The following is a 14,561-nucleotide window of genomic DNA, read 5'->3' on the forward strand; positions in this document are numbered from 1 at the left end:
CATTTCTCCAACTAAAGTCATGTCAGAATGGAAAAAAAAAAGTGGGGAAAAGGGAAACAAAACCCACTCCCAAAGCCCCAGGAAGCCCCATGGTTTAAAAAGCCCTACCGCCCAACTCACACGTCCGTGAACTTCCTGTGAGGATTTGTCACCACCATGGGCAAGCCATTGGCAAATGGGGGCTCACGGAGAACCTGGTACCTCACAGGCCTGCAGCCAGAGCACAAGGGACTGTGGGGCTGGGAAGTCAGCAGAGCTGCATCAATTTCCATCCGCTCATCAAAGGTGTAGACTTTCACCCCTGAGACCTTCCCATCGACATGCAGTTTGATAGTGAGTGGGGTGTCACAGAAAGTGTCTAAGGGGCCCAGGTGCACAGAATCCTGGTGTTCCAGCAAGATCTCCGTGTCAAAGAGTGCCCGGGAGGAGTCCATGGAGAGGTAGGTGACCCATAGGGTAAGGGTGTCAGCTTGGACCGGGTGCTGGAAGAGCAGCTCCAGGCTACAGCCTTCTGCAGGGCAGGGCACCGTCATGTTCATATGGTACAGGTGGAGCTCAGGACTCCAGGCCTGCAAGCTCGGCTCACAAGGCTGGTCCACGTCTGGAGGCCCTGAGGGAGATGAACAGAAAGACAGACTCATTAGGAACTGCCATTAAGTCTGAAAATGAGTAGCTCATATGAGCAACCAGAAAGAAGAATGAGGAAGAGAGCTTTGAGCTAATGCCTACAGAAGTTGGTCAACTGAATGGATTAGATCTTGAGTACTACGGAGGACAAAGGTGTAACAATGTAAAAGTATTCTGTCTTGCTCCATAGCCCCTCCACATGACGCCTTTAACAAGAGAAGTCTAGCAAGGCATCGGGAATGGAGTGGCCCAGATCCCAGGTGGAAACATGAGGCTGATGCAGAGAAGGTGAGTCATGTCCTTCAAGAGTCCTTGAGCAGAGCAGAATTATTTGTACTTAGTTTATTAATAATTTATGATAAACCACTGCTTCTGAAACCCTTCTTTACTTATGAATAAGGCCAATGTTTGTTTTAGCATGTCATTACATCCTGTTTAACTAGTTCAGGTATGTGTGAGCAGTTAGGTCACTGCATGGAAGAAACTGCAGACAGGAAATAGAAACATGTATTCTTGACTGGAAAAAAAAATGGAGATCCCAAGTAGCTAAGTAAAATGAGATGATAAAAAGTCAAATATTGCAACTATATTAAGGTCAGTTCTGTGAAAATCATCTATCAAAAGGTTTTTTATTATCACATAAGGGGAAATTAAGAAAAAAGTGCTAAATTAGGAATCAGCAGAGTTACACTCTAATTGGTGTTGTGCTATTAGCTGTGTGACCGTGGCAAGTCTTTATAAAGCCTCAATTTCCTCATTTATGAAATAAGCATTATTTAACCTGTGGTTTACTAGGATAGTGTAGAAGATCTATACAACGTTCCCTAGAAACATAAATAGAATTATTTAGCCCTTCAGAATTTGGAAAATAAAGAATATTTCAAAGCCCAGAGGAAACAAGTTCAAACGTGTGTGTGTGTGTGTGTGTGTGTTACATCTCAAAGCCTTTATCATCTTTTGCCTGTACTGTGAATCCATTCATTCACTTATTCATCCATTCAACAAAACTTGACTGTGTATCTCTTTCACATCTAGCACTGATGTAGGTATTGGATACAGAGTAGCAAACAAGAAAGATAAAGGTCCTGCCCTCATAATCCTTAGGGTAGGGTGATAAGTACAAAACTAAATTGATAAAGTGGTAATGGCATCTTTGAAGAAAAATAAAGAAGGATAAAGGACTAGAGAATGAAGGGGTAGGACTAGGGTCTCTTTTAGATTATAGAGCCAGGGAGGTTCTCTCCAGAAAGATGATATTTAAGCAGGGAATGTGTCTGGTTCAATTTCCTATTCCGCATAGCATCTTAGAAAGTGGTTGGTGTTCATTAAGTGTTGTTAAGTATATTTAGATCATATCTGTAGCTATATGTGTTTGTGCACACTCTGCTGGGGATTCACTCACCTTCGATGTGTATATTTTAAATATGACTTCGTTCTCCATCTTTTCAAAGCAAAGGAAGACCAGTATTTCTTAGCAGTATTTTCCAATAGCCATCCCCAAATATAGCAGAGTAAAAGCCCTTGGAAGCCACCCCAACAGCACTGTTGTCTCAGAAAGATTTTATTATGATCTCACATTAAGACATGAAGCGGAGGCCTTGAAAGTTGACCTGGTTTGCCTCAAAACACAATTAGAACCCAGAACTTCTAATTCCTTTCACCTCTACAACATAACTTTAAATTTTGCCAAGAATTAAAAAGAGAGAAGTGCAGGGCCAGGGGGTTGAATGGGCATTAGAACACTAGCACAGGACAATTTGTTTGCCACAGAGATGGCCTTTTATGAAAAGCCAATCTCTACATGAGTCCAACACAATACCAATGTGAATTTTATAGTCACTTTCCATTCTTCCTTGAAAACTCTCATTTGAAAAAAGTTCCATATGGTCAATCAAAATCAAGTATATTGTCTCCCTCCTAATTTCTCCTGGAGGCTCCTGTCATTTGAGTAACTGGGAGCTCAAGGGGACATTTTACAGATACTGTTGACTCTAAAACCAGTGTCCTCCCTTTTTTTTTTTTTTTTGGTCAGAGTCAAGATGGCAAACTAACTCAAATAGGACTGTGTCCAACTCATCTTACTAAGTAGTTTTTAGGATCTTAATAAATACAAAAGAAGGAAAAAGATGATAACTAGGTAAACATTGAAGATGGTGGTCATAGAAGACGCCAAGCCATTCAACAGAAGGTGCTGAAACTTGTCAACACCATTTTCCGGACTTGAACTGGGATAACATTCATGCTTTAATTTGTCCTAGAGGCCTTGATATTCATATGTGAGTGAATATTAACTGAGAAGTAGGGCGAGGAATAGGAAAAGGGACAGCTAAAAACATTTTCCCCCTCCTAGAGCCTAACTAAGATCACATCCAAAGCACAACGAGTACCAGTGATTAACAGACTCATAAAATAACATAGAAAAGAACAATCAGTTTGGAACACCTAGTCCACCCCACCCCCACCCAGACCAGCTTGGGCCGTGCATCGATGTTTCCTGCAATGTGTTCTCTATTACTCTCCTGATAGAGATCAGCTTACACTGTTACGTGGCAAGGCTGCTCCATGGGCCGGTAGGTGTGCATAACACAGAACGCCTGAGCTCTCACCCTGAAGTCACCCCCTGAGCTCAGCTGTCTTCTCCATCGCTCTGTTCTCTATGCTGACCTCTGCTTCACCACAGCCATTGGGCCTCCATGCTAAGCACATGTGGGACACAGGCCCCCAGAGATATCCAGCAAATCATGCGCATGCACGCGCACGCACACACACACTACCTTTTTCTCACCACACCACCATTCGACTCTGTACCCCCACCCCCATTCTCAGCAGCCACAAAGTATAAACAAAAAAGCTATGGTCCTTTACCCACAGCCTCCTCTGGAGTCCAGTAACCTGAGGAGTCACACACACGCCGGGAGGAAGCTGTGTGCACGTACTGACGGAATGTCCCATCTTCAGTGCAGGCACCACACACACTGCCTGGGACCCTGTAAAGACGAAGGGGGAAGGGAGGTGAGGAGAAGTGGTAGGATGAACTGGGATCATGAAATTCGGAAAGCCTCTGGGGGTGGGGAGTGGTGACAGGTAGTGAGGTCCTAGGGGGTACCTGGGAACACAACCACTTCTCAACTCATTTCCTTCTTGTGTAGACCTCATCTTTTAAAAATTCACAGTGACATGAAAATCTCAAGGTTATGAAGCAGAAGAATTTAACTAAGTCATAAAGGAGGCCTGTGGAGATGAAAGTGGGCAGCTTCTATCCTAGGAACATTCAACACAAAATAATTATAATCTAAATCTTTCAACACAAAACTCCTTACTAGGCTGACTTTCAATAAGTCATCCAAAGGCCCCTTACATTCCCCCAACTAAAACAGACAGCAGTTTGCAGAGTAAAGTTATTAGCTATATGTGGTCTTATGTTTTAAACTCCCTACTTTAAATCACATATATAAAATAAAAGTCATATGAAATGTGATGTCCCTTGGCTCTGCATCACCTATGGCAAATACATCCAAATTTCTTACCATGATCCAAGGTTCTTCACTAGCTAACTCCAGCCTTACTCACTTGAGCTCCTCTATGAACTTATGTTCCAAGCACAATGAACAAATCACCATTCTTCAAATACATCCTACCCTTCTCACAGTTCTGTGAAACATGCTCTTTTCTCTCCTGACAAATAGCCTTTTCAAACCTCTCTGCTTAGCAAACTCCAACTCATCCTTCAAAGCCCATTCAAATGTAACCTTTGCAATGGCACTTAGCTTTACTCCTCTGCATGGAGAGCACTCTCTCCTCTAGGCACCCACCACAGCTTCTGGCTCCTGTCTTCAGCCATTGCTCTGTGATGTTGAAAATCCCACTCCCATTCTCTCCTTTGCCTGTGAGCGGTCCAGACCAAGCTGTGTTCTTTCTGTGCCCAGCAGTTAGTACAGGGACTGGCCTCAGCAGTCCCTCTGTGAGAGCTTGTTTTATGGGCATCCCTGAGACTATTAGTACAGTTTACAAAGAGCCCTTTAACTGCTAAATAACAAGAGGAGATGAGGCTCTTCTCTGATATTTAGATGAGGCTCCTCTCTGATACTTGATGAGGCTCCTTTCTGATATTTAGAATCTTTTTAGAAGCTCAACTGTGAATGATGCATCTGAAAATGAAGACATCAAGTCAAGGTCTCCCACAGGTAGGGACAGAAAATGAATATCTTGTAATATACCAGAAAAATAATATAACTATTAAATAGAGGTAATAATTATGTTACCAGCTCCCTCTTTTTCCCAGCTCCCATTTCTAAGCACTTTATATGCCTGTCATTGTGCCACTAGGTGCTTTCATAAATCATTTCTAATCCCTACAAGAACTCTGTGTTTATAAATGAGGACACTCAGGCTCAGAGAGATTAAGTCAATTGCCTAAGGTCACAGCAAGTTCCTTAATTCCTTTGAGCAAGTTCCCCAAAACCATCAAGTGTCCAGCACTTTGGCAATGAAAAGGTGCAGTTAACTGCAACCTCTGACTCTGGTCAGCACCCACTTCTAGTGTGGACACAACTCCAAACCACATTTCCTTGATGTACTTGGCCTCTCCGGGGCCGCTGCTGAGTACGTGGTTGGGCTCCTCTCTGACATAAGAATCCCAAATACCTACTGGGGAGGAGTAAACATAACTCCAAGCATGACACAAATCGCTGGGTATGTGACGTGAGTCTCCCCGACACACATGTTGGGAGGCCTCCACACTGTGGCCCACCTAGCTGAGGAAAGGAAGCAAATTACAGCCTTTTCTGCCAACAGACTCACAGCCTGCCAGTACTGATGTCTGCTTTATCGTGACGTTTGTACCAGAGGGAGAATTGAAAGATTAAATTGTTTACATGTGTTACATAAACTGATATAAAACTCCAGGCTGCACATGCCCACGGAGGACTTAACTGTTCAGCCAGTCCGACCAAAGCTGCACAGGGTCACCCTTGCAGGAAGAAGATTCTTAAACACATCACATTTGTTGACTTGCAGATGGAGCCCACGAAAGCTGGGGTGCTGACGACAGTCAGAACTGCTTTGTAGGATTGTTAAGTTCCAAGTGACGTCATGCATTAAGCATACATCAAGGTATCGAGGACAGGTATCAAGATCCAGAAGGCTGGGCACACCACTTTGAAAAAGGATTCACTTGCTTCCTCCCATCCCTGTCTCTCCCTGTCTTCTCTGCCAGGCTTTCAGGAAAGATGGAGTACATGGAAACATGCTCCAGGGACATCCAGCGCCGTGGCCGGGGCCTGATACCCAGTGGGGAAGTGTGACACCTAGAAGGGGGGCTATCTGCCTGCTAAGTGGGAAAGCTCTAAGTTCAAAGAAATAATCTATGCCAGGTTTCCTGTTTCTGAAATTCCAGTGGATGCCCCACATTCACCTCTCTTCAGTTGTGGGGTCTTGAGCTAGCCACCGTGCACTTCTCTGTGCCTTGGATTTCTCACTCATAGGGCAGTTGTGTTTATCTCAAGGACTGAATAAGACACCTGCAGGTAAAATACCCAGCACAATGCTTCACACAAAGATGGACCAAAGAGACAAGAGCTACTGTTGTTCTTTAAAATATGGTGGCAGGAAAAAATTAATTAATTAAAATAAAAATAAAATACAGTGGCAGGGCTTGAAAGTAGAGAGCCTGCACAGGCCACCTAGATGGAGTTCTGGCCCTGCTTGGGGAAACCACGTTCCCCCATCCTCCCACCAACTGTCAGATGTGCTGCTTTTCCTACCTTCTCCCCTTTTTACAGAACTTTCCCTGGTATCCATGTATCCCAATATGCAAAGGATGAATAAAAGCTAATTTTAGATATAATGACTCTCTTTAAAAAACATGTATCAGGGGCGCCTGGGTGGCTCAGTTGGTTAAGCGACTGCCTTCGGCTCAGGTCATGATCCTGGAGTCCTGGGATCGAGTCCCGCATCGGGCTCCCTGCTCAGCGGGGGGTCTGCTTCTCCCTCTGACCCTCCTCCCTCTCATGCTCTCTGTCTCTCATTCTCTCTGTCTCAAATAAATAAATAATAAAAAAAATCTTTAAAAAAAAAAAAACATGTATCAGGTGTCCATTGTGGCAGGCCAAGAGACAAAGACGCAAAGAATAGTCCTTCCCCAGGGAGCTGCGGTTGAGCGGGGCAAACAGGAAAATACACAGATAACGATTCCACAAGGCAGCAGCCCTAAGTGGGACAGGCACCAGGTCCAACAGGAAGCAGAGAAGGCATTAGAAACACCACACGAGCCAGTGAAGGCCCTGTGCCCAGCTTATAGCGGAGGGTAGCCTGCCACCCCCCTCCCCCCAGAACTGCCTGAAGGAACGCACCTCCCCTCCTTCCCCCCAACTCCGCTGTGCAAGCAGCAAGCCTCTGCACCACCCTCGCGCCAGGGGGCAATGGCTGACCTGGACAGGTAGCAAAGGGCACCTCAGCTTTGTCAGTCCACCTCTTCATGGCTCCTGGAAGCCTGCCAGCTATGACATTCTGAAGGAAGCACGTGCCAGGCCCCTCGCCAAGGAGTGAGCACACATGGTGAGCCACTGGTTTACCTGAGAGCCCCGTGAGCTCTGCTAAGGAGATGAGGATGGGGCAGGATGGAGGGGCAGCCCTGAGCAGCGGTGCACATGTTTATTGGTCCAAGCTGGGTCTCCCCTCACTTCACGTTCTTCCCCTTGTGCATAAAAAATGCCACAGAGAAGACAGAGCATGGCAAGTGCCTCTCACCTGTCATACACAACCCCACTAATTGGAGGAAGCCAGTGGATGGTGAGGGATGTGTGGGTCTGCCCAATGACCATGGGTGGGAGGGGAATGGGGGTGGGCTTCCGATTTTGACTCCACTGCTGATACACAAGATCCAAATAGCAATGCATCCGGGCCACTTGGTTAGGGGTGAAGCTGTTGGTGCAGTCATCATCTGTGGAGACAAAAAAAGGAACAGGAGAGATAAAGGTCTTAACCTGCAAAGACCACCAAGGCGGGGATGAAGTCCGCCTTGCTCATGCCCTAAGTCACTAGCACCCGACACAATGCCTCACACTTACTGGGTTCCATAAAGACTTGTCAAATGACTAAATGTATTCTGTTCCAGAGAGTATCTAAGCTGCAAGTGGGAAAGAGAAGGCAGAGAATAGTGCTTGCTTATCCCTAAAGCAGGACCATTACCCTACTGTTGGGCCAAGCCAGGGTGAGACTCATGCCCTGGGGTGGAAGATTGCTCCTAGCTGATGGTTACTTATTCAGGAAACCACAAGATGGCAGTGTTTAAGCATATGGGCTTTTTATTCATGAACGTTTCTGGAGTTGCAGACACCTGCTTTATGCCCAGTGACTCTACCAAGGTTAGGGAGAATTCAGTGGAGATGCTCAAAGAAAGAGCAAACCAAAACATCAAGGATGCAGTAGGACTGGGAATGGAGGTCCCAACCTTATTTTTGGAGCCTGCAACATCTCCCTGTTAGATACAATTTTCATAGGGCTGGAAAAGGAGTTATCTTAGTTTCAGAGCCTTTTTTAATGAGAGCACACCAGTCAAACACTGCCCCCTGTTTCTTAGATGTTTTCTCTGCCCACTTCAAAGGTGGTAACTAAACAGCTCTGCCTCCTGCACCCCATTGTCTGGTCTCCCCTGGCAAGGGCCACTGTGTCCTTGCTGAGGGAGGTAGGGATGCTGGTCCTTATGAATTCAATGCACCTGAATTATATACCAAAATGAGACTTGGATTGAAATATATCGATAAGTCACAAGCAGGACCAGCTCACCACTCTTTTCTTCCCTTCAAAGGCATGACCAAGGTCTTGTGATTTATCTTTTTTTTTTTTTTTTTTCTGGATAGTCCTAGAATTTATCACCAAACAAGCCCCTGGACCTTACAAAAAAATCATCTCCTTCCTTCTCCCTAGAATAAATCATCAGATCAAATCAGTCCTTACTTTCAGGGATAAATTTGAGTCCGTTATCAAGAGACTATGATTAGTACTACTTTTTGCCAGAAATGAGGAAGATAAAAGAGGACAGGAAGAGACATAATCCAGGATACCGAGACCAAATAATAGGGTTGTTCCCAGGACCAGGAGAGCAGTACCATTTTTTAAATGAGACAGTATTTTTTTTAAACTATCCAAGATAAAAGAGTATTCTTCTTTTGACCTCTAGCAGAGGAGAATCCAGTCCACAAGACCCCTTTATGTCATATTTCTTTAAGTTCTTCAAAGACATGAGAAAAAAGAACATGGCATGATAGATACACTTCAGCTCTCTGGCATGAATGACCACTTCACGGGCCTCTCCACCTCCCACCCCTCCACAGCCAAGTGGAGTCAAAGTTGGAAGCCCACCCCCACGCCCCTCCACACCCCACCCCAGCCACAAAGGGCTCCCATGTAATCTTAATAGAAAATAGTCACATTGAGACTGTTGTGGTACCTGTATAGCTCATGTAGTTGCTGAATGGAGCCCCTGGGAAGTGGGTAAAGCCACAGGTGTCATTGGTAGGCTCTGGGTCCTGGCACAGCTTACTCTTGGGAGTAGGGGCAGTGTCGGCACAGAGGTCTCCTGTATCCATGGATGGCACTGTCTCCCTACAGGGGTCATCACAGGATTCCCTCTCACTGACCCCTTTGAAGACATGGTAGAGTCCCAGGACATGTCCCACCTCATGGATCATAATGTTGGTATGGCCAGACATGCCATAATAGGCTGGGTTGAGGACAACACCACCTGCAATGGAAGGTTTGGAAAACATCTCTAAGCATGTAATGAATAGCAGCCCACTGATCCTTAATTATGCCTTCTGGTAAACATCGTGTTCAATTTCAACCTCTAAGGGAACACTTTATAACTTCTAGTGGCATTCAGTCCCTGCTCTTCCCTTTGGTAAGAAACACTCTCTAAACTAATCAATAAACACATCTTTAACCCCTAACATAGATGAGTGCTGTACTAGAAGCCAGGGATAGCAATAAAGACAACATGACATGATAGAGGGCCAGGATTCTCAGGGCTGGCTGCGCATTAACATCACCTAGTGGAGTTAAAAAACACAGATGTCCTAAAGAGCTAAATGTGAGTCCTAAAACTATAAAAATCCTAGAAGGGAGCACAGGCAGTAATATCTCTGACATTGGCTGTAGCAATATTTTTCTAGCTATATCTCCTGAGGCAAGGGAAATAAAAGCAAAAATTAACAATTGAGACTGCATCAAAATAAAAAGCTTCTGCACAGTGAAGGAAACAATCAGTAAAACTAAAAAGCAACCCACTGAATGGGAGAATATTTGCAAATGACATATCTGATAAAGAGCTAATATCCAAAGTATATGAAGAAGTTATACAACTCAACATCCAAAAAACAAATAATCCTATTTAAAAATGGGCAGAAGAAATGAACAGACATTCATCAAAGAAGACATCCAGATGACCAACAGACATATGAAAAGATTCAACATCACTCATCATCAGGGAAATGCAGATCAAAACTACAATGAGGTATCATCTCACACCTGTTAGAACAGCTAAAATCAAAAACACAAGAAACAGTAAGTACTGAGGAGGATGTGGAGAAATGGGAACGCTCTTGCACTGTTGGTGGGAATGTAAACTGGTGCAGCCGCTCTGGAGAATAGTATGGAGGTGCCTCAAAAAGTTAAAAACAGAACTACTCTACTGTCCAATAATCACACCACTGGGTATTTACTCCCAACATACAAAAATACTAACTCAAAGGGCTACATACACCCCGATGTCTATAGCAACATTATCTACCATAGCCAAATTATGGAAGCAGCCCAAGTGTACATTGATGGATGAATGGATAAAGAAGAGATAGTATGTATATATATTCCATTGTGTATACACACACACAGTGGAAGAGTATGTGTGTGTATACACACACACACACATATACACTGGAATATTATTTAGTCATTAAAAATAATGAAATCTTGCCATTTGCAATGACATAAATGGAGCTAGAGAATATAATGCTAAGGGAAATAAGTCAGTCAGAGAAAGGCAAATACCATATGATTTCACTCATATGTGGAACTTAAGAAACAAAATAATTGAGAAAAGGACAAAAAAGGGATAGAGACATAAGCCAAGAAACAGACTCTTAACTACAGAGAACAAATTGATGGTTACCAGAGGAGAGGTGGGTGGCGGGATGAGCAAAATATGTGATGGGGATTAAGGAGTACCCTTGTTATGATGAGCACTAGGTAATGTATGGAATTGTTGAATCACTATATTGTACACCTGAAATTAATATAACACTGTATGTTAACTATACTAGGATTAAAAGAAAAAATTAAAAATCTATTACACTGTTGGTAGAAATATAAATTGGTACAATTATGGAAAAGAGAATGGATGTTCCCCAAGCTATGCTTTTTAATTATAATTAATTCATTTCAAAAAAATAAACTTATATGTAGAAGCAGAAACAAATAAACAAACAAAAAACCCCACAGATGTCCAAATGCTAGCCCAAATGAAATGAATCCAAATATTCAAGGATGAGGATATATGCCTCAGTATTTTTTTAAAGATTTTATTTATTTATTGACAGAGAGAGAGAGTACAAGCAGGGGAAGCAGCAAGGAGAGGAAGAAGCAGGCTCCCGCTGAGCAGAAAGCCTAATGTGGGGCTCAATCCCAGGACCCCGGGATCATGACCTGAGCTGAAGGCAGATGCTTAACCAACTAAGTTATGCAGGCGCCCTACCTCAGTATTTTTTGAAACTTCTCCAGTAGAGATCCATTGGTCTCGGTGAACGCATATGGGGTTTAGAGCCAGGGAAGTCTGGGTCTGAATCCTGACCCTCCACATACCAGCTCTGAGTTCTTGAACAGCTATTTGACCTTCTAGAACCTCAGTTTCGTTGTCTGTAAAGCGAAGATGATGACACCTACTTCTTTGTTTTTGTGGGTTTGGGCTTTCTAAAGCATCTGGCACACCATAGGAGTTTAGTAAATGAGAGTTATGTGCACTGCTTTTGATTTCATGACCCCTACTCACAAGAAGCCAACAACCATTAAGACAAAAGACAAGTCCAACTTAACGACCATGCAATTCAGAATGTCAGAGGCATTGCAGGAATATGTCCTACCCCCACCTCTCCAAAATCTCCCTGAGAACACCAGGGGAGGTGTTTCAGAGAAGAGTTCATTGGATCCAATCTTAGCTTGGATGAAAGTAGTGGTATCATTGTAAATTTACAAAAGGAAAGGCTAAAGAATTCTAAGTGCCCCAACTTCTATGTGTCCAGCTTCCCAATCCCAGCTTTCCAATCCCAGATTCCAAACCCCTGCTTCCTTCCTCTCCCCATGTTTGAAACCACTTGACCTTCCTTCTTCATCTCCAAAAATTGTCAGAATCAGGCCTCATCCTCATCTCTAAGTCCTGAAACAGGTCATATCAATAGCTGTTTGGACCAATGGTCCAAATGGACGAACAAATGGACCAACCCTCTGGTTGTGTTTCCAGGCTGCACCTGCCCCTCTGTCCCAGATCTGATCCCAATTCCCAAGACTTGCTTCATTCATCCTACCTGAGCCCTCCCTATATCAATAGTCTAGTGAGTACAGCAGTCCCCCCAAAAGAATAGCCCTGCCTCTCATTCACAAGATCATATTCCAGGGACTATGTCTCATTCCTGAATTCTATGTGATGCCCTACACACAGCTACATAAATGGTTTTATGGGCCAGAACAGAATCACAGGGTATCTGGTGCCACATCCACTGGTTTCTGCAATAAGTGACTCAATCTGCCCATTTAGTGACTACCTTACTGCAAATGGCAGTTTCTAAATTCAAGTTCTAGGTTCTTCCCTTCTACTCAGACATGCTGACATTAACCAAGGCATGCTAAGACCATCCTGAAATATACTGTCTACTCTCACATCGAAAACAGAGCTAAACCTTATCTCCCTTGTGTATCATTTCTATCACTTCCAGTAAAAGTTCTTATTCTCCGACATTAACCTTATTTCCTTTTATAAAATTATTTTCTGTATATTTCTTTCATTTGTGCATCATTATGTCAACATAAAGTTAAAGTAATTTGAAAACAGATCTATTGCAGTAACAACCAGAATGCCCCGTATTTGAATAAAGCCAGCAAAATACAGTATTTCCACATTTCAAGATGGATATATTTTTTATTCCAGAATATTCCAGATCATGTTTACATCAATTGCAGTAGTATTCATCATCAAAGTTCATGCACCATTATGCTCTCAGCTCTCCTTCATTCACATCAACAAAGGTGCTCTAAGAGCACAGTGTTGTTTGTAAGTGCCTTCACTCCCTTATAGCTTCCTCTACCTACATACACGTCTTTCCTTCTTCCTTTCCCTTCCCCCACCTCTAAGCAAGGTTTGGAATCAAAAAACCAATCTGACAGAAACAGGTCTTTGAAAGGCTACAATTCACCTATAAAGTTGAAGTATCCACATGGAGTAGTTAGTTCTTCCTAAATTGAGTAGTATCCCATGGTTAAGTAGGCTTGAGAAAAATGCAGCATGCCACACCCACCTCCTGCAGATTTACACTGTGCCTGAGAATTTGTTCTGCTGAAGGCCCTGAAAAGCCCTATAGCAATTGTTTAACCTTCTGCTTCCCAAACTCATTTGAACACAGAATCTGTTTGAGGTAGAATACCTTTTGACATAAGGAATACTAGATTCCTTAGAGCACAATTCATGGAATGCTACCAAAGACAAAGAAAACTCCCAATCAATAGTTACTTTCTACCCATACATATGGTCAGTACAACCCCAAGACCTCTTGGGATCTTCTCCAGTGATAGGAGAAAGGGGTTATGGGGGTGCCTGTTGGCTGAGTTGGTTAAGCATCTGCCTTTGGCTCTGGGTCATGATCTCATGGTACTGGGATAGAGCCCCTCGTCAGTTGGGCGCCCTGCTCAGTGGGGAGCCTGCTTCTCCCTCTCCTTCTGCTGCTCCCCCTGCCTGTGCTCTCTCTCTGGCTCTCTCTCTATCTCAAATAAATAAATAAAAATTTTTAATTAAAAAGAAGAAGAAGAAGAAAGGGGTTATAGCTGAACAGAAATAAGATTCTGGGAGGAAGGGATGGCAAAAAATAGGAAGGAGGAATGACTGGGAGTGTAGTCAGAGAAGGATATGAGGGTGGTCATTATCATAGTGGGTGTCTCATCAACCTCCAGAAGTTTTTGCCTCAACCCCAAATGAGATATTTCCAAATCTAGAATATTCTCTTTTCAATAAACCAGCTTACTTATAAGGAGAGGAAGAAGCATAAAAATGCAAATCCTCAACACACCCAGCAAATCTCCTCCACACCAATGACAGGAGGCCAGGGTTTTCCTCCATAGCACTCTTAATGCACATTCCCCAAACAGGAGAATATAGATTTAACACACAGCACTTAAATTTTAATTAAAAACATAAATCTTCTAACACACTTACTGTTGTATTTTTTATTCCAGAAAGATGGGATTTTTGCCCCTAAATTATCGTATGGAACAGAGTAGTGAGCTTAGTTGCTATGTGTGTGTTAGATAGAATATTGTATATTCTAATTTAGAAGTAAGTGCTCTGTATACCAATACATGTTGAGGAAAAAGCCCAAGGTCCTCTTACAGTAATTCTGCTCAATAGGGCCAAGTGATTATGGAATCACACTGGACCAGAACTTAAGGAACTTGGAATGTGGTCCTGACCCTAACTAGCTGTATGACCTTGGCTCTGCTCTTTCACCTTTCCCTAGGTTATCTGCATAATGAGAGGGCCAGCCAGAATTATCACTAAGATTCCCTTTTATTCTCATCCTGTGCCGCTAAGAGCTAACATTCAGGATTGTGTGAGACAATCATAAATACCACATGAAGAAAAACTTGTATTATCATGGATCGTCACCTTGTAACTTGTA

The 14,561-nt window shown here is 43.3% G+C and overlaps 1 protein-coding gene across 2 annotated transcripts in view; it reads right to left on the reverse strand.

The window, feature by feature from the left end:
• PAPPA2 (pappalysin 2) overlaps positions 1-14,561 on the reverse strand; it is a 295,094-nt gene that overhangs the window by 142,754 nt on the left and 137,779 nt on the right. For both annotated transcript variants that reach the window (XM_064594278.1, XM_064594279.1), the window contains 4 exons: positions 9,077-9,370; positions 7,375-7,567; positions 3,493-3,614; positions 121-610 (listed from right to left, as the gene is read on the reverse strand). In XM_064594278.1, the coding sequence (XP_064450348.1) occupies positions 121-610; positions 3,493-3,614; positions 7,375-7,567; positions 9,077-9,370 (1,099 nt within the window). The remainder of the gene's footprint in view (positions 1-120; positions 611-3,492; positions 3,615-7,374; positions 7,568-9,076; positions 9,371-14,561) is intronic.

This window comes from Mirounga angustirostris, unplaced genomic scaffold (assembly GCF_029215605.1).
Source record: "Mirounga angustirostris isolate CCGP_5_RB_7025 unplaced genomic scaffold, mMirAng1.0.hap1 SCAF_6, whole genome shotgun sequence".
Taxonomy (NCBI): Eukaryota; Metazoa; Chordata; class Mammalia; order Carnivora; family Phocidae; genus Mirounga; species Mirounga angustirostris.